This window comes from Lepidochelys kempii, chromosome 6 (genome assembly GCF_965140285.1).
Source record: "Lepidochelys kempii isolate rLepKem1 chromosome 6, rLepKem1.hap1, whole genome shotgun sequence".
Classification (NCBI taxonomy): domain Eukaryota; kingdom Metazoa; phylum Chordata; order Testudines; family Cheloniidae; genus Lepidochelys; species Lepidochelys kempii.
Window position 1 is genome coordinate 105,246,051 of NC_136385.1, and position 19,627 is coordinate 105,265,677.

Genomic DNA, 19,627 nt, shown 5'->3' on the forward strand with positions numbered 1-19,627 from the left:
GGCTTGATTTCAATCTCACACTGTGTTAAACCAGGGGTAAAACAATGCATTTAGTGCAGTCAATGGCGCTATGCTGATTTACACCTTCTGAGGATCTGGCCCTGAGTTTTTACATAGCCCTTACAGGTGCAGAACTCCTGATGACATCACAAGTGGCTGGGGAAAGGATGAGCAAAAAAGGGAATAAGGTCTTCAAGCTCTTGTGCCAAGTGAGACATTTAATTTAAAGTGCGTCATCAACCCCACATGGCATAAACAAGCACTTTTCTTTCCTGTACGGAAAGTAAAATTAATAGAAATGGGCACAAGCTGTAAAATATGGATGTTGGCTGGATTTTAAAGTTCAGGTCTTTGCAACTGACCCTTGAAAGAGTGATTTTTGTTTGCAAAAGTTGGATCTGGGTTTGGATTTTCAGACAGCCCCAAAGCATGGATGTGTTTGGAGCCAGAGATTATATTTGGGCCCTCTTAATAATAATAAGTAATAATGTTTAGCCTTTATATTGCATTTCCATCTCAAAGGCATGATAATCTTTATTAGTCTTCCAACTGAACACTGCAGTTCAGCTGATGGCTGCTCAAGCCTGAGGCGATGGCTGTTTGGATGGGAGTGCAAACTGCCTTGAGTTCTGAATGGCTGGCATTTCTGAAATTCACCAGAGGCAGGTTTTTCTGCTCTCCTATTCTCACAGATCTCCAAGGGGATAATGTGCATCATGGGACTCCGGGTTTTACTGTGCTATTAAGTTATTGTGCCACCCCTTGGGACAGTCCTGCAAGGAGGAGGAGGACTCGCATAACTCTGGATCAGTAAAGGAAGCAGCTCAATTAGCATTTCACACGCTTTTCTTCGCTCTCTTCTTCCCTTCCCTGCAGTGGGCATGCTTTCCCCTTAAAGGATTGTCCTGTTTCTGCTCCTTGCCAGCGTTGGCAGGGTGACAGTAGTCGAGTGTGCAAACTTGTGCTATTGTCCCCAGGCCAGGGGGAGTCATGGAGACCCATTAATATGACACAGGAAAATGTTTGCTGATGGCAATTCTATGGGCTTTGTCTAACTCTTTCTCCATCATGACGACTCGATTTAAGTCTCTAACTGTTTGACTACAGATGCAAGAGTACTATCCAACTCCATCCTTTTGTCCGGGCAGTTTGAATGGGTAATTCAGCTTTTGTGTGGCTCAATTGAGGGGGCAAACATAAAGACAAGATTCTTGAGCGCTCAAGCTCCCTTTCCATGGATATCTGCACATCTCTTTAGAGATTTGTTCCTTTCCTACCTTTTTTCCTGACATCATCCTCCCTTAAAAAAAAAAAAAAGCCCTGATCAAGAACAGTTAAAAGCAGGCTAGCCTGGTCTCCCAAACTAGCATTGTCCTGTGTCATTGAAGCATGGTTACTGCCAGCCTCCAGACAGCTTTGGGGTAGTTTAGAGAAAAGGGTGTCTAAACTTTCTTTACTCAGCAGCAGCATATCATGTTGGATTGTGTTGTTGTTGGGTGGGGGGAAGCAAAGGGAAGGCCCTCACAGGGGTGGAGGAGGAAAAAAGGGGTGGAGGAAAGAGTGGAGAATGGTAGAAATCACAGGGAAATGGTCGTATTTATTAGCTGTCTTTCTGTGGCTGTCCCCATGGTGACAATTTGTGATGACAAAGAATGTGAGAATGGGGGAGCCTAATGCCTGATTGGGATGCTTTGTATTTGGCAAAGTGGCTTCTGATTGGTCTGAGAAAGCCCCCTAACTAGAAGGAGTTGATATTCATTCAGCTTACTCAAGTGCTGCTAAACTGCTTCTAAACACTCAGAGGCTCCGGTTGCTTCTTTAAAGGTTGGTAGTGTATAACCTGTATAACAAGATTAGCCGGGGAACTGGGTTCTTCTCAGCAGTGATACAGTAACAATCAATATTAGAGAGACAATCTACTCAGTGTGTGTGTTTTGGTTACAGAGGCATGGAAGTGCTGCTGAGCTTTCTGCTTACGCTTTAAACGTTACCTGTCTAACAAGATTAACCATTTGGTTCTCAGCAGTAACAAGCTGTCCTGGGTGTGTGTGTGTGTGCATGCAGAGGTTTTGTGATTGCAAGGATGTGGATGTGCGGCAGATGTTTCAAACTTGGCTAGCATGACAAGCTGACACCTTGCTTGGTCAGCTGAGAAGTTTGATTTGTTCTTGTTTTTCTCATCTACTTGATGCTTTCAATTTTTGTCCTGCTGCAGGGGAGCATTTGGGTTTGAAGTCATGAATATGTCCCTCCTGCTTTCACAGGTTTGCCCAGGTGTGTGGAGTGGGATTATAAACTTTTGATGGAAATCTCCAGGAAGGTCCCTCTTTGAAATGGCATCAGACAGTGAGGTGAAAACGTTACTGAATTTTGTGAACCTGGCCTCTAGTGACATCAAAGCCGCTCTGGACAAGTCTGCTCCCTGCCGCCGCTCAGTTGACCACAGAAAATACTTGCAGAAGCAGCTCAAACGTTTTTCTCAAAAATATTCCAGGATCCCAAGATGCCACCCCAGCAAATCCATGGAATCCAGCTCCAAAAAGGGGGCAGAGGATAGAAATCGCAGTTCAGACCCAGATGGCACGGATCCAAATCACTGCACAGTTTCCAGTGAAAAGGCCCTGAGGCTATCAGAGGTGGAGGAGAACTTCAGTGGGGAACAGGTTTTGCAGGAGCAAAGCCCAGAGTCTGTAAGGCCAGATCAGGTGCCCATGAGGAAAAGACAGCTGCCTGCTTCCTTCTGGGAAGAGCCCAGACCAACTCAGAGTCTGCTGGTCGGGAGCTTTCCTGCCGGATTGGATGGGCTCCCAAACTCCAGGGACCTTCCTCCTTACGAGGGCAAGAAAAGCAAAAAGGGTCCCGATACCACAGAGCCAGGCAGCCCCCCTCTGCCTGCCCAACCCAGTGGGGAGAAGGAGCCTATCAAAGTGCCCGGGACATCCTTATCTGGCCGGATGAATGCCTGGAGCTGCTGTCCATTTCAGTACCATGGACAACCTGTTTACCAAACCCATGGAGCCCTACCTCAGTCACCGTTTCCAGGCCTCGGGCTATGGAGAAAAAGTACAGCACCCACAGGGGAGATCCAACACTTCTGCAAGGAGGTGGGCAGTATGGGGCAGAAACTATACAGACCAGTGGTTTTGAAACCCATCCCTACCAAGCCGGCTGGGCCACCTCCTATTTTCAATGTGTTTGGATACATTTAGCCTGAGGGAGGGGAGGGGATTTTGTGCTGTGTACGGTAGCTCTTTCAAATGAAATTCAAATGTAACTTCAGACATTGGCCCATCAGCTAGTCACACTGTGGAGCAATTCTTCGGGGAAGAATATGCTGTCGTTTCCTTCTGTCTATAGATGGGCAGCCATTACCGGCTGCTCCTTTAATCGGAAAGGCACAAGCTGGCTGACTTAAATAGTGGTTGTGAATACATTTGGGTGTCAGTCTCCCCTCACTGCACTGGTATAATTCAGGAATAACTCTTACGGAAGCCAGTGCAGTTAAATGACAGGCGAACTGGGCCTCTTGTATTTAAGATAATTGTTTGAGCCAGGATGTGTCAGGCTAAGAACCATTTGGAATCTGCACTTGTAACACCTACGAGACCTTTTCCATATGGGACTGTCTTTAGGGGGACACTTTGTACCACCAGCACCAATGCCGTGATTAAACTGATAACGTCTCTTGTACTTTAAAGTCATTCTAAAGAAATCAGTTAAGGTTTTCAGGTCACTTTCTTTTACCAATAGGGCAGTATTTCATGCAGAAGATAAGTTTGTAAATCGATTTCAGCTCTTCTCTTGTGTAAATATCAAGAGAGTTTTTAAAAGAATAAAGCAGGTAATTTTATTTGTCTCCACATCTCAAGTATGTTCAGACTGCATGTTTATTTTCCTCCCAAGGAGTAGGTTCAGGTTCAGTTTGTAAAGGCGTTGTCATTCAGAAACGGGGGCCTGATTCTCCCATCATTCACAGTGGTGTAAGTCAGGAGTAGCTCCACGGGAGGCTATGAAATTAGCCAGTTTAAAACTGGTGTGAATGAGAGCAGACCTCCCCTGTGACAACTAGGCGAATAGACTGGAAATGGTTTAGCATTTGAACACGTAAGTGCAAAACTAGTGAGATAAGAGAGAAGATCGGCGCGTGAACACATTGGCACTAAAGCCTCCGGGTCTGTCTGCTACAGTGACACAGCTGCTCTGCTGCAGCACTGTAGGGCAGACACTTCACTACAGGCTCTGAAGGGCTTCTCCCAGGGCTGTCATAAATCCCCCTCCCCAAGAAGCAGCAGCCAGGTTGACAGAAGAATTCTTCCGTTGACCTAAAGGTGTCTACAAAGGGGGCTTAGTTTGGCTTAACTATGTATCTCGGGGGGAGGGTTAATTTTTCACACTCCTTAGCGACATAACTAGGTCAACCTATGTTTTAGGTGTAAACCAAGCCTCAGTTGATCAGGGCAATGAGCTTCCCAGGGACAATTCTCTACTCTGCCTGAGGACTGGTCTACACTAGGAGCTTACATTGGCATGACTACACTGCTCGGGGGTGATCCACAGTCCCGAGTGATGTAGCCATGCTGACCTAACCCCCGGTGTAACCAGCACAAGGTGGACAGAAGAATTCCACTGCAGCTGTCCCTTTGTAGCGGTTTAAGTGTAGCCATGCCCTGACTCTAAGATGGAAAGCTGCAGATAAATAAGTACTCTAGTAGTTTGCAAGTTATTCACTTGCAAAGCTGGTCATGTGTGATGAAATCACTTCTGAAAGGTTAAAAGGAGTGTTTTGTTAAACTTCTCTAAAGCCTACAAAGAAGTGATGTTAAATAGGACAGGAGACCTACGATTAAATATTATGGACCTGATTCTCCAGTCACTTAGTGGTGTAAATCACTGAGGTCAATAGAGATACACTAGTATAAAAGGGACAGGAGAATCAGGCCATGTGCATCCGGGGCCTAATCCAGCTCCCACTGGAGACAATGGGAACCTTTCCATAATTTTAGTGGTAGATGGGCTAGGTCCCTTTACTGTTACTGTGGTGCTTTACACTGGTGTAGTGCCATTGACTTTAGTGGAGTTACTCCTGATTCTCACCTGTGTGAGAGGAGAATCAGGTTCAACACCTTTTGAGGGCCTAACTATCGTAAAGAAAACGATCAGCTAAACAACCCTGAGGAATGGATCCTCAGCTCTTCAGCTGGTATAAACGGGCATGGCACTTCATGCATTCACACCAGCTGAGGATCTGGTCTTGTATACTGCCTGAAACTTTTATTAAGGGCATGCAGATAATTCTCTGGCCTGTGGGCCCATTTTTTCGCAGCCATCCCAATGATAACCCTGAGAGTAGCTTATGCAGAAGTGAAGCCAGAGTGGATTAGTCCTGCAGTCTAAAAGTAACAGCATGAAAGATGAACCAGGCTTGAGTCCTAACTTCCTTCTCCTTGTAAGTCATTTACACCTGTGCAAAGAAGGCATTATACAACACAATTCTCTGATTTGGTAGCATTTTACCAGCTTTGCATGGTTGTAAATAATAGCATAAGGTCCAGAAGAATCAGGTTCATAAAGTCTTGGGGGCCAGCATGGAAGTGTGGGTCTGGCTCCTCTCTCACACTTCAATACCTCCTCCTTGCTTCAGAAAAGACTCCATGAAGAGGCAGTGTCCTTGATCCTGCATCCATTGAAGTGAAATTCAAAATTCCCTCTTAGAAGGAGAAATGGGCCCAAGAGAGGCAAGCTGCAGAGCTACAGACAAGGGGTTCCTGTAGCTCTTTCTCACATCAGTGACCCTTTCTCACACTTGTAGTCGGACTGAAACCAATGGGCCAGATGCTGAACAGTCAACAACTGTGTGAACCCAGCGTAGCTTCACTGGTGTTATGCCAGGCTGCCAGCAGGCAGGATGACTGGGATCAGCACCTGGCTCTCTGGAACCACTTCAGAAGGTATGGTTCCATCAAAATGGAAACACTTCATGAAACTGGGTCAATGTCATTTCAGAGGAAGGTGGGGAGGGGAAGGGAGAGTTCTGACGTCAAACCACTTCTGTTTTTTTTTTTATTTTAAGTGACTTTCCATTTAGAACTTTTTATTTTGTAGGATCATGGCTAACACTATAATACGATAACTCTGGAACATCAGAATTGGAACAAAATGTCAAAATGAAACTTATCACCCTAAAACTATTTTTTTTTAATTTTCCTTTGCAAGTTTGAACAACGCCAAATTTCAAAATCCGTCACGAAACGGAAAGCCCAACCTCTGGATGGTTCTAGTTCCAGGGCTGGGACCTTTCATGGAGTTCTGGTGTATCCTAAGAAGTGAAGCAGCAGTGCTCCAGAACGCGAATGACATCATTATATGTAGCTGAAGTAACTGACGAGGTTTCATAGAATCATAGAATATCAGGGTTGGAAGGGACCTCAGGAGGTCATCAAAGCAGGACGAATCCCCAGCGAAATCAAATGTTTGTGTGAGACATTCTTCTTAAGCCTTCTGGGAAGCTACAGTCTCTCCTCCAGCAATACAAGTCTCCTCTTCCTGTGATTACTGTTTATAGATTATAACTTATTACTGCTTTGATTAGTTCAAACTTTCCCCAGATACCTCTTTGTCTAGGTCCTCAGAGCAGCAGGTAACATTTTAGAATGTTAGTTTATTTGCCTTTTGTTTAGAAGCTGAAAAACATAACATTGGAAAGCCACCATTTGCTCAAATGTAATGCAAATGTAAAATATTAAACCCACACTATATTTTATAAATAATGGCAAAAAATAATAAAACAATTGAAAAAGCTTTTATACAAAAAAGTGCACAAGAACATAAAGTGAATTGCACATGTTGCAATAAAAAAGTACAGTAATCTGGCCATTTAATATTCCTGGAACAGCTGAAACAATTCTCATCACTGAAGATGTCTGTCCTGATGTATAAAAATATACCATTTTATTGCATATTGGAACTACTGAACTGGTTCCAAAGCCTTGGCTCCAAAGTATTTTTTCCGTTTCACAGCTGTATTCATTTTTATAAATGAAAGGAGAATTTGTACAGATTCAGGACATCGGGTATGAGAGAGGTAGCCTACCCTGTTTTAGTGCAAATAAATGTAAACCAACTGTGGAAAGACTGGCAGTGAGGGTCAAGCAGAAAGGATAAAGTAATATTGTGATTGCCAGGTCAAATCTTCAATGGAGTGATCTCTCCTCAGTTTATGTGCACAGTACGGGCCTGATTCTGCTCTCGCTTGCACTAATTTTACACCAGGGTAGCTCTATTGATTTCAGTGGCGGTATTATCCTGACCGATACAAATATGATAGAGGAATCAGGCCTGTAGGTATCCAGTTAAGGAGTAATACGTCTTTTGCTCAACCCATACCCAGTTTCAGTTTTTCCAGGTTCAACAAAACAGAACAATCCTGCATCCCATGATCATTTTGCATATGTAAAGGTTTCCTCTCCATAGTATTCCACAGCTTTGGATTGCTTATGAAATCCCAGCACTACTGCATGTACACGGTTTGTGATTGCAGATAATTCTACCAAAAAGGTGGCCTCGGATAATCTGATTATACAACAAATAGGTATTTAGGTAAACCATCTCCACCATGCCAGGTTTCAGTATCAATATCTGTTTGCAACTCAGTCTGATTCTAGCCTGTGACACTGGTTTAATTTCAGGGGAGTTGCTCCTGATTTATAGTAGTGGAAGTAAGCAAGAACCAGGCCCTCCAGGCTCAACCCACACAGGTGTGAGCTATGCCAGCTAAACAGGTGATTTTTTATATATCAAAAGCTACTTAGTTCACACAGTACTGTTAGGACTACTTGAGCTGGCCTGTGGAATCCTTTCACATGTGGGTGTGCACTTTACTCGCAGGCATAAGTCTCTTCAATGAAGTAAGTGTTCACCAGCATAAGTAAGGGCTGTATGGCCAGGCCATGCATCTGTTCACCTAGGATGTTCATGCTAAATATTCAAAAGCAAGGTTGTGTCTGAGCAGCTCTACGGCTTCCTTTCAGGAAGGCGGTAATGTGCCTGGCCTCACAAGTAGGGCTCCCAGGGTGAGTCTTTTTCTGATTCTTTATTGTATGTTTCTTGGCAAATTATGGTTCATTATTGACAGGGGGAAATGTGGTGAGTTTTAAGTGGTGTCAAAAATTGTTTTCTTAGAATTATGTAAAAATTCTCTGAAGCGCCATGCTGCTGGGATGAGTTACCAGGCAGCAGGGGTGATTTTCAGAGCTCCCTGCAGCAGACTGTTTGCAAACACCAAAGGCTGGATCCTTGCTGGTATAAATGGGTGTTACGCCACTGGAGTAACGGGTGCTGTGCCCATTTACACTAACTGCGGAGCGGGCGCCTATTCTGAATTATTTTCTCTCTGAGGTTTCTATATCGAGCTGCTCAGCATCTTGCAGGATCTGGCCCATCATTGTTTTTGGAGTGGGAAATAGCCTGGTGTTTGGCATCTCTTCTGTCCTTCATCTCCCTTTCTACCCTGACAGTGTGTCTGGAGTGCAGGAGATACCCACCGGAGGAGGGAAAATGGTCAGCATCATTGTTAGACCTGAGAATGAGGGGCCAGCACATCAGCAGGAGTAAAGGAAGACAACGGGTGGAGCTGTCTCCATTTTCACTAGCTGCGGAGCTGGCCAGGCACTAATCACTTTCTTCAAAGCTCTGCTAGAGGAGCACAGCTCCATCTGAATGGAAAGGGCATTGGGTTCTCAACTGCCACTGCATTTTGGAAGGGGACAGTCAACACACCCAGGTGCAATTAGCTGCAGTTGTTGCTACTGTTGCGTACATTCCCTTCCGCAAGTGCTGGAAGGTATTTCACCCCAAACGTTGGGCAAAAACAGACATGCATGTGTGCAATACACTTAATAGTTTTGTGTTAAGGTGTACAAGTCTACAAAAAGAAACCTTTGTGCAATGCAGCCCTGTTTGTCAGGAATAACTGTAATTCCCCTGCTTTGCTTAGATTTCTATCTGAATCAGTATCTGGTGGGCAAGTCAACACACAAAATCATACCTAATGTATGTATGGTTGGACGTGCAGATAATCTCTGGTATGAATCCAAATCAGATTGGAGCCCAAAACTCCTTTTGTGTTTACAATAAGAGGATGAAGAGCCTATGTATTTCTAGGCCAAGTTTTGCAAAGGTAGGGGTCTAATGTAAATCCTTATATAGGTGCCAAATAAGTTATCTGATTTTCAAAGGGGCTGAAATCTAGCAGCTTCCATTGATGTCAGTGGGAGCTTCTGGGTACTCAGCACTTTGAAATTCAGGCCATTTAGGGCCAATTTATGATAATGTAATGTTCCTTGAGTAGCACCTTACTGCACAAGTCCCCCACTGACTTCAGTGGAATTACTTGTGGCATAAGTAAATGTTTAATGTAAGTGTATCATAATCTGGCACTATTTTAAATGCATAAATAAGGACATAGGAGCCTAATTTTGAGCACCCATTTTTGAAAATCTTAGTGCCAGTGTTTATAATTTTGAAATAATCTCACTCTTCTACAAGTAACAGTAGCTCAGTGTCTTGGCTTCACTTAAATCTGTCACCTGAACTTCAGGGCCTGATTCTGCTCTCACAGCAATTTTATGGTGGAGAAAATCCATTGATTTCTGTGGTGCTATTTCGGATTTATACCAGTTAAAAGGAGTTCAGAATTGCTTTTGGATCTTCACTGTAGAAATTCACTTACACCAGAACCCTGTCTACTTCTTATACACTTTTAATATACCACAAGCAGTATTTACTGTGAGCTAAATCCTTCAGTCCTTAGATTTTTACTCAAATAAAATGTCCACTGACTTAAACAGGAGTTTAGGATGAGTCAAGTCTTCTTGGTTTGCACCAATATTTACAAAATGTCTTTGCTGGGGGGGGGGGGGGATCTCAAAAGTTCTGAGTTTTTAACGCTTGGAAATCAAGTGAACTGTTCATAAAGAAAGGCCAAAAGAAACAAAAAATAAATAGGTGAGAGAGACAATGTCAAGGTACCAGAGAATTAGCAACCAGCAAACAGCTCAGTCTAACATGACAGAAAACAAAATAACACTCAGGGAAATGTGATTGTTTCCCCACATATGCAGATTCTTGACAATTACTGACTCCTGAGCATTGAAGAACTCTAACCTTGGAAAGACCCTCAGGTCTTTTTTGAATCCCACAATGTCACTTGGCTTTGGCTCTGCTAGTTTTTCAGTGCCGGCTTTCCTGTCCCCTTCCCTACAGAGCTTTCAGGTGTGTAACATTGCAAAGCACTTGTTTTCTTTTGGGAAAAAAAAATCAAAGGGTAGTCTGTCCTGTTTGTGTCACCCTGTGTCTTTCACCCTCCCTTTCTTCTCTCTCCCTTTCCAGCATTGTAATGCACATAGATTAGCTATGGGGTGATCCTTCCCATCATGCAGTCCATTCAACATGATCATGTGAATACTCTCCTCTCTAATGAATTGGGTTGTTGCACCAGGAAGCTGCTGATCACCAGGTTTGCACGAGGTCACTGTGAATAATCATACTGTAGGTATCGAATCAGTCTGCCCGGCAGAGGCAAAGTGTCAATCAGTTTAATGCGGTTTCTCCCAATCACGTTTCGAACCTTGATCCGGCAAAGGTGAGCGAGAGGCCTGGGGGGCTCTGGAAAAGAGACAGGACCTAAATGTTAGTCGGGCATTTTCAGATCAGTTGAGTTATTAAGCTAGGTCAGTGCCTCACATGCTGAGCCATGACATTTATTAGGGGCTGTGGAGGAAGGACCCCCAGCAGTGGAGTCAGTGCAGTCAAAGGGGATGAACTGTGAGGTGAGCCACTTATGGTGTGTACATCCTCTGCACAGCACTCAGCTCAGCTCCCTGACAGGTCCAGGTGTGCTGCAAGTGGGGGTGGGGCAGATCAGATAGCGGGGGCATGGGGGAGCAGCTGTGGCTGTGGAGTGTCTCTGCTGTCTGGGATGGGGGGTGAGATTCCTTCCCTCTCTTCTCCCTCATCCCAGCTCATCTTCTCAGTGCCTGACACACCTGCTGAAGTATGCTACTGGTGGATGAGCATTTGCACCTTAATACATGCCCCGCACTAACCACAGCCTGCTTCCAGTCTGTCCGACATTGCAGCCCGGCCAAGTTCTAGATTCAGACCTGCCGGGGGAGGACAGCTGGCTCCATGTGCTAACACATCACACTGCCACATGGGGCTGGGAGCTATGCCCCTGGTTCGCAGGCTGGCGGGAACTGAGACACAATGTGAGGAAGAAGAGAGGAAATACTTCAGATAGCTCTGTGGCAACCCCTCTGGCTCAGCCAGGAACCATGCTCAGCCCTCCTTGGCCAGAACAATGGTAGGCACAATATGAGGCCTTGAAAGTAGCTGGGGAAATGGTTTAGGGATCCCCAGGATTCTGAAGAGGGCCGAAAGAATCCCCTGGAAAAAAGGAGATTTGTAAGTGTGGAGGGGGAATAGGGTGAACCCTTGTGCCAATGAGCCAGGTCACCAAGTAATCCCCTGCATTACAAAATGCGAGCCATGAGGATCTGCCAGCTCAGCTGTCATTAGAATCATAGAATATCAGGGTTGGAAGGGACCTCAGGAGGTCATCTAGCCCAACCCCCTGTTCAAAGCAGGATCAGTCCCCAACTGAGCTGAACCCTAATGCAAACACTGTTTAGCAAAAAGGTGGAGATGCAAATATAAACCAGATAAAAGCTAGAGGGATTAACACAAAAGAGTCTCTAGAACAGCGAAGTCTCACTGAGATCAGTGGCTGCCCAGGCACTTAGGTGTAGTGCTGAAAGAGGGGACTAGAGTTTAGGACTCCTGAAGTCCATCTCAGAGTCTGCTACTGTCTTGCTGAGCGGCTTTTGGGACAGAACAGGAATGGAGTCTTAGAACTTTTAGTAAGTAATCTAGCTAGGTATGTGTTAGATTATGATTTCTTTAAATGGCTGAGAAAAGAACTGTGCTGAATAGAATGACTATCCCTGTCTTAACTATACTCAGTCTCCCACTATTAAACCCTCCCACTAATAACCTGACAGAATTTAATAAGCATGACACCAAATACAGTTCAGTAGAAATTGCACTAAAGAGCTACCCTACCTTTCCACAAGGGATCCAATGATAGAGCGTCCTACCTGTGAAGGAAGGTGGTTTCTGACTGCTGAAGCTTTTTATGACCATCAGGCTGTCCCCCCGCAATGTGACTTCCCTGGTACCGATTCTGGCCTGTGTAATGTAATTCAGCCCAGTGTCATACCTGCTTTCTCTTTCACGACTGCCCAGTCCTCGTAGCTGTCTATGTGCTCCTTTAGCCGGGCACAGAGCTGCACATTGCCCACATAATCCAGGAGAACATCGATAATAGGCCCAGCCCAGCGATTCATCTCCGGAGCAGACACCATATCACAAAACTGAAACAAAAACCATAGCTACTGCAGTAAGTGTGAGATTGATAAGTTCCTCAGGGGGAGACACTGTCAGGACATCATGTTGGTTATGCCTTCATACCATGGATAAAGACAGTTCTTAATTTTCCCTCTGAAAACTTCTACGAAAAACCCCTTATTGCTGCTGAGGGCAAAATCATCCCCTCTCCCACTGTGCGTGAAAGAAACAAAATCCCAGTGGATTCCTGGCTCTGGAGCATGGAAGAGGTATCAACCACCTATAGGGCACAGTATCCTCTGTCACCCAAAAAGGCGTCCTCAGGGTAGTCAAGGATCCATGAGTGGCTGGGTGCTTGGATGAGAGCCCACAGCTTTCCATGGATACCAGCAGAGCATCTGCTTTAAAGTCAGAACAACCTTAGGCTCTATCACCCTTAGCATGTTCCCTTTCTTTTCTTTGGGATCCTAGTCTGGGGAAAGTCTGAGGTAGCAGTTGGCAGGGTAGGCAGTGCAGGGGCACAGGACTTCAACGAGGAAAGATGACGCCTCCAGTAGATTCCCTGACATCTTCAGGTTTGTGGGGCAGCTGAACTCCTGGCTAAGGAACAGTCTGGTGGAGATGCTACAAGATAAACCACATGGAGCTTTTGCTTCACTATGTAGGTTATTCTGTGTCAAAAAACAAACTGGGCCTAATATGGGGCCTAAAGCCTGCCGTCCCCCTTACTTTCTCCTGAAGCAGGAAAAACTCGTTGTCAATGGAAGCTGGTGGGCGCTCAGCACCTTTGAATATCAGGCCACTCATTTAGGTGTCTAAATACAATCTTAGAAGCCTGACTTTCAGCACCCATTTAAAAAATATGGCCTATCTTTCTACATAAATCCAACCCCATCCTTCTGTTTCTTTTAGGGGGCCATGTCATGATCATCACCAAAGTATCTGACTGTTTTCCAAGTGTCATAAATATAAAGGGAAGGGTAAACCCCTTTTAAAATCCCTTCTGGCCAGAGGAAAAATCCTCTCACCTGTAAAGAGTTAAGAAGCTAAAGGTAACCTCGCTGGCACCTGACCAAAATGACCAACGAGGAGACAAGATACTTTCAAAAGCTGGGAGGAGGGAGAGAAACAAAGGGTCTGGGTCTGTCTGGATGCTGCTTTTGCCAGGGACAGAACAGGAATGGAGTCTTAGAACTTTTAGTAAGTAATCTAGCTAGGTATGTGTTAGATTATGATTTCTTTAAATGGCTGAGAAAAGAACTGTGATGAATAGAATGACTATCCCTGTCTGTGTGTCTTTTTTGTAACTTAAGGTTTTGCCTAGAGGGATTCTCTATGTTTTGAATCTAATTACCCTGTAAGGTATCTACCATCCTGATTTTACAGAGGTGATTCCTTTACTTCTATTAAAAGTTTTCTTGTAAGAAAACTGAATGCTTTTTCATTGCCCTAAGATCCAAGGGTTTGGGTCTGTGGTCACCTATGCAAATTGGTGAGGATTTTTACCAAACCTTCCCCAGGAAGTGGGGTGCAAGGGTTGAGAGGATTTTGGGGGGAAAGACATGTCCAAACTACATTTCCCAGTAAACCCAGTTAAAGTTTGGTGGTGGCAGTGGAAATTCCAAGGGCAAAGGGTAAAATTAATTTGTACCTTGGGGAAGTTTTAACCTAAGCTGGTAAAAGTAAGCTTAGGAGGTTTTAATGCAGGTCCCCACATCTGTACCCTAGAGTTCAGAGTGGGGAAGGAACCTTGACAAGTAAATTAGATCTGTGTTGCAAGGTCCCCAGTAGACTTCAGTGGGTCTCCTGCTCTTCCGGTTATAAGAAGTTCTGTTTGGGCTATATGGGCCTGATTTTCCTACTCCTTACCCGTGGTATTGGCATTCACACCTGCCTAAAGGGAGCACAAAGTGAGTGTAAAGTGCTACCACATCCAAATGGCAGCACTTTATACCCACTTTGTCCAGGTTTAAATGATGACACACAGTGCAAGACAATGCAGAAGCAGATCCTGTGTCTAATGGTATTCTTCTTCTTTTCTCTGGCAGCCACCCTCTCTGCATATACACAGACTACATTCAAACACTCATCAAATAAACTAACAGAAAATGTTCGGGGGGGGAACCACAGAGTGCAACCCTAGGAAATGTGAGTGTTACAGAAACAAAATTACACTGGGGCTGGTATAGCTCTGGACTTTTCTACTCCATTCTTGTCACTCAGGTTCCTTAATTTGGCAGAGAGCAAAGCTACACTGAGTTGATTAAACTCAAACCTAATTTGATGGTGTCCAGTTTGCAAATTAATCCTAGTTCTGCAGTTTCTTGTTGGAGTCTGTTTTTGAAGGTTTTTTGTTCAAGAATTACCACTTTTAAGTCTGTTATTGAGTGTCCAGAGAGACTGAAGTGTTCACCTACTGGTTTTTGAATGTTACAATTCTTGATGTCTGATTTGTGTCCATGTACATTGGTCAAACCGGACAGTCTCTATGCAAAAGAATAAATGAATAATTTGCAAACTGGACACCATCAAAATAGGCCTGAATAAAGACTGGGGGTGGATGGGTCACTACAAAAAGTAATTTTCCCTCCGTTGATACTTACACCTTCTTGTCAACTGTTGGAAATGGGCGACGTCCACCACGATTGTATTGGCCTCGTTAGCACTTCAAAAGTAATTTTCCCTCCCTTGGTATTCACCCCTTCTCATCAACTGTTGAGAATAGGCCACTTCCATCTTAATTAAATTGGCTCGTTAGCTGACCCCCCCACTTGGTAAGGCAACTCCCATCTTTTCATGTGCTATAATATATATTCTGCTTGACTGTTTTTTTCACTCCATGCATCTGATGAAGTTGGTTGTAGCCCACGAAAGCTTATGCCCAAATAAATTTGTTAGTCTCTAAGGTGCCACAAGGACTCCTCGTTGTTTCTCCCTAATCCAGTCTCCCAAGAGATGAGGCCTTGCCATGTCCAATTATGCATGTCAAGCCAGGCCTACAAAAGGTCCTCTTGTGGCATTACAGTAAATTACTCTTCATCTTCATATTTCCAACATTCTAATTCTCAATACGTGAATTGAGAAGAAACCAATTGTTTCCTTTTTACATAGGTAAATGGAAGATTTTATGGAATCATGAGCTAATATATTTGTAGACTGATCTCCCTATCCTAATGTTCATAGAAGTCTTAAGTACTGTAGACTGGAACAATAAACTTTAGCAACAATAGTAATAGTATGAAGTGATAAGAAAAGGAGTACTTGTGGCACCTTAGAGACTAACCAATTTATTTGAGCATGAGCTTTCGTGAGCTACAGCTCACTTCAAGTGATGTACTTTTCAATTCATCTTCCGATATCTAGTTATCTTTTCTGGCTAAAGATTAATAATTCAGATCTATTATCAGCTGTTGGTCTGTAAACAGTTATTGGTGAAAAGTCTGGGATGTCTGTAATTTCAGGTAATCTCATATGATTGAAATAATGAGTCCATATATTTTATGAGGAGAAGTTTAATGGTGAAGGTCCCAAATGATCTCCTGGACTTTATTTCAAAGTATAAAGGTATTCAAAAATATTAACAAGCTAAACCATATATACCCATCTTCTATTAAGCAATCCCCTAGTGCCAAGAAGCAAATTTTATAACAAAAAGAGGAAAATGCCTCCTATGCTCAGTTAGAATTAGTTTGACAATGATTTCTCTTTTACTTTAGGCACAGATAGGATTTTACATGACTTTAACTAGCTTTGTCATGTCAAGTTTAAACTGAACAATCTTCAGGGCAGAGGCTTAGTTTTGTGGGACACTATGCACAATTTTAGGCACTATAATAATTATAATATTAGTTGAGACCCAGAATGGGAAATGAGCTATTTACATGGGAACAGTGTCAGCTGGTTCTGAGTGGCTTGGAAATCGTAGATGGGTATAAACGAAAACCTTCTTCTGTCCTTAGAATTCTAACCACTACACTTTATGTTGAGTTTCATCCGTGTCTTCTGTACTTGATGGGCCCTGTTTTGTTATTTTCTTGAAGAAAACCATGACACACAAGTGATGCCTGCCTCAGTACATCCACTGACAGGCACATGCTTAGTTTGGGACCAGTGTATTGCTATTATGGGTGTACCTTTCCTACATTCTTCAGCAAGGTTTTTCACTCTAGATTTGTCTTGAAGAAAAGATCTTTTTCCAGGAGGAGCTGTGGGGTCCTGCAAGTGCCTTTTGACTCCTGGGGATCCCCTACATGCTTTCCTTTACTATTTTCATCCTCAAAGGCCATTGTTCAGTGACCATACTTCTGGGCACAGAGGGCTGGATGGATTCTCTTCTGACCCCCCTATAAGCTGATACTAAACCAGACAGAATGTGCCCTACAGATCAAGGGGAGCCACTTCTCCCTTGTGACTTTGTGGGGGAAGGGCTGTCACGGGATATCTTATAGGGATGCATGTTGCATTGCAAATTTGGGTGGGGACATTAGCAGATGGCTGAGTGCAAGATAAGAGGATCCTCCCCAACTTCCTTGCCACATATGCACACATTGTGATGCATGGAAATACTGGGGGAGGGGGTTCCCCAGTTGTTCCTACAACAATAGCAACATCTCTCACACTCTCAGAAACTTCACTATCCCTAAAACCCCATTCTTTCTTCAAATGCAATTTACCATTAAAAATAAAAATAATAAAAAATGAATCTGTGCAGGGGAGAAGAAAAAGGAAAGGGATAAAAATCCCTGATTTCAGAATCCTTTGTGGCATTTCTGCCCCAAAGAAGCAAGCAAATAAACAACCCCCCAAACTCCAAAATACATAATTGCTAACTGCTTGACACTGCTTGTTCCATATATGGCCAAAAAAAGCTTTCCATTCAGTGCATATCATTTTGATCATTTTACTTATTAAAATATATTAAAATGTATAATCAGACTTCTCAAAGCAGTCTAGGGGAATCTTTCATTAATGATAGTGGAAGATATGGCTATATCAGAAATATGGCTAATTTACACAACTGGGCATCTAAATCCCTTCAGTGGATTTGCAAATATCAGCCTATGTGTCTAACTCCCCTACACGGCTTTGAGAACCTCAACTATAATTTACATATATGTGTTGCAAATATTGTGACTCGCACTTTCTCTAATGCTATACATTCAGTAAACCAGATTACTGCAGTTATGAACATTCACTAGGTTACTCTCCCAGCTAGAAGGGCTAGAAACCAAATTTGATTTTAATCAAAAGGGTAGAGTCAAAACATCCACCCTGCTCCAGAAAAGAGCAGCATGGCCCCTCTTGACATAGGCTGGCCTGAGAACCACTGGCACAGACCACTAAAAGAGCACACTCTTTTGGCACACAGTGGAACATTAGAACAATAGACCACACATCATCCAATGGACTATTGGGGGATGAGCCCAATAGAGCACGCAATGGATCTTCAAAGTTTACCAGTAAATTTTTAATTGAAAAAGTCTAAAATAGAAAATGTTTCAAGGCAGATCTCTTCTGCCCAAATCCCAGACGAAACAGGGAGTGCTACCTAGCAAGGTAATTTAATTCATGATGGCTCAAATACCAAGGCAAAGAGAGTGGTATCAATGCCTACGTAGGAAGGCTGGTTCTGTGGTTAGAGCACTAGCTGATGATCTGGTTTCAATTCCCAGCTCCACCACAGACTTCCTGTGTGACCTTCAGCAAGTCACTTAGCTTCTCTGTGACACAGTTCTCCATCTGTCAAATGGGGAGAAGAGCCCTGCCCCACTTCATAGGGGTGTTGGGAGGATAATTACATTAAAGAGTGTGAGGGGCTCAGAGACTATGTTAATGGTGGCCATATAAATATCATAGATCAATTAGATTCGTTGGACTTACCTGTACTATGTTTGGCTGTTTGTTCACTGGGGTATCATCCAATCTGTCCCTTCTATGATCCAGCACAGGATGTGGGCCATTTCCATACTGACACTTAAAACAGGAGTCGGCGTCACACCCCATATCCATTAGAAATTTGAGCAGACTGAGGTACTTCATTGAAAACATGATGGTGGCTGGGAAACTAGTGGGATGGCTAGAAATGTACGCATCAATATTTGCCCCGTGGTCTAGAAGCAGCTTCATGGTTTTCAGGCAGCCGTGGCGAATGGAGATTAGCAGGGGGTTGATAAGATCGACGTTGGGGTTGGCGCCAGCTTGCAACAGCAGCTCTGTGGCGTAGATATTATTGTTAATGACGGCGAAGTAGAGGACAGTGCTGCGCCTGTCCTCGTAGAGCCGGGCTCTCTCATAGGAGAGGGTGGTGTTCACATCATAGCCGGCCTCAATTAGCTCTTCCAAGATGTCGTTGTTGTTGCGCTCTGCCGCAAGATGGAGCGGGCTGATGCCACTGCGCTTGACCCGAGTGCGGCTGGTCACGGGGAGCAGCATTTTGACTATCCTGCAAGTAGGGGATTCAGTGGATAGCTGTTAGCCTTAGACAATCTACAGCAAATAATAGTGAGACACAGGAGTGAGCCAGCTGCTCATGAAAGTGAAGGATTGATAACACAGGCATGAGCCGTGTTATCCTCCACAACTCAGCCAGTGCATTTTCATCCTGACAGGGTGGGGTTAGGAGCAGAGGAACTGCCAGACTGGGTCAGACACAATGTCCATGTGGTCCAAGGGGCCTCTGACAATGGCCAACATCAGATGCTTCAGAGGAAGGAGTAAGAACCCAGCAGATGTAGGATAATCTGCCCCCACATTAGGTCTCACCCTAGTCCTTAAAAATTAGGATTAGTTTTGGCCCTGAAGCATTTCTATGCATTGAGTTTTCACAATGCTTCAAACGAGAGGGAGAGAGCAAAGCCAGAAGCTCAGTTCTGAGCTCATCTCGGGAGTATATTCAGGTCCAGGATCGAAGCCAGCGTTACACTTCAGGTACCAAATCCAACTCCTTGCACTGGGCACCACTCTGGAGCCCTTCACTCTGTGGGTATGGGGAGGGGCAACTCCATGGGGCTATCGGAGTCAACCCAAGCTGGTCTGGTTGTGATGAGCCAAAAGGACAATTAGGAATTAAAATAAAACAAAGAACCAAAGCCGTTTTCCAGGCAGATTGCCAAGCATTAGCCCAGAGGAAAAAAAATGTACAGCAAAATTATAAACCTCAGTAAACAGGAATTTCTATTGGAAACAACGGTGCTTCCTTAACAACTCAAATAGAGCTGCCATCATC

At 44.0% G+C, this 19,627-nt stretch overlaps 2 protein-coding genes across 2 annotated transcripts in view; one reads left to right on the forward strand and one right to left on the reverse strand.

Moving 5' to 3' along the window:
* Window positions 1-1,779: 1,779 nt before the first annotated feature.
* FAM181A (family with sequence similarity 181 member A) lies at window positions 1,780-3,837 on the forward strand. The gene is made up of 2 exons (XM_073350706.2): window positions 1,780-1,824; window positions 2,265-3,837. Exon 2 carries the CDS (start codon window positions 2,334-2,336, stop codon window positions 3,207-3,209), a length of 876 nt encoding a protein of 291 aa, XP_073206807.1. The 5' UTR covers window positions 1,780-1,824; window positions 2,265-2,333; the 3' UTR covers window positions 3,210-3,837.
* Window positions 3,838-6,805: 2,968 nt separating this feature from the next.
* The window catches only part of ASB2 (ankyrin repeat and SOCS box containing 2), a 32,090-nt gene continuing 19,268 nt past the window's right edge, over window positions 6,806-19,627 (reverse strand). Inside the window, exons 7-9 of the mRNA XM_073350707.2 lie at window positions 18,283-18,844; window positions 12,275-12,428; window positions 6,806-10,662 (exon numbers count right to left, since the gene is read on the reverse strand). Of these exons, the coding sequence (XP_073206808.1) occupies window positions 10,526-10,662; window positions 12,275-12,428; window positions 18,283-18,844 (853 nt within the window). The 3' untranslated portion in view covers window positions 6,806-10,525. The remainder of the gene's footprint in view (window positions 10,663-12,274; window positions 12,429-18,282; window positions 18,845-19,627) is intronic.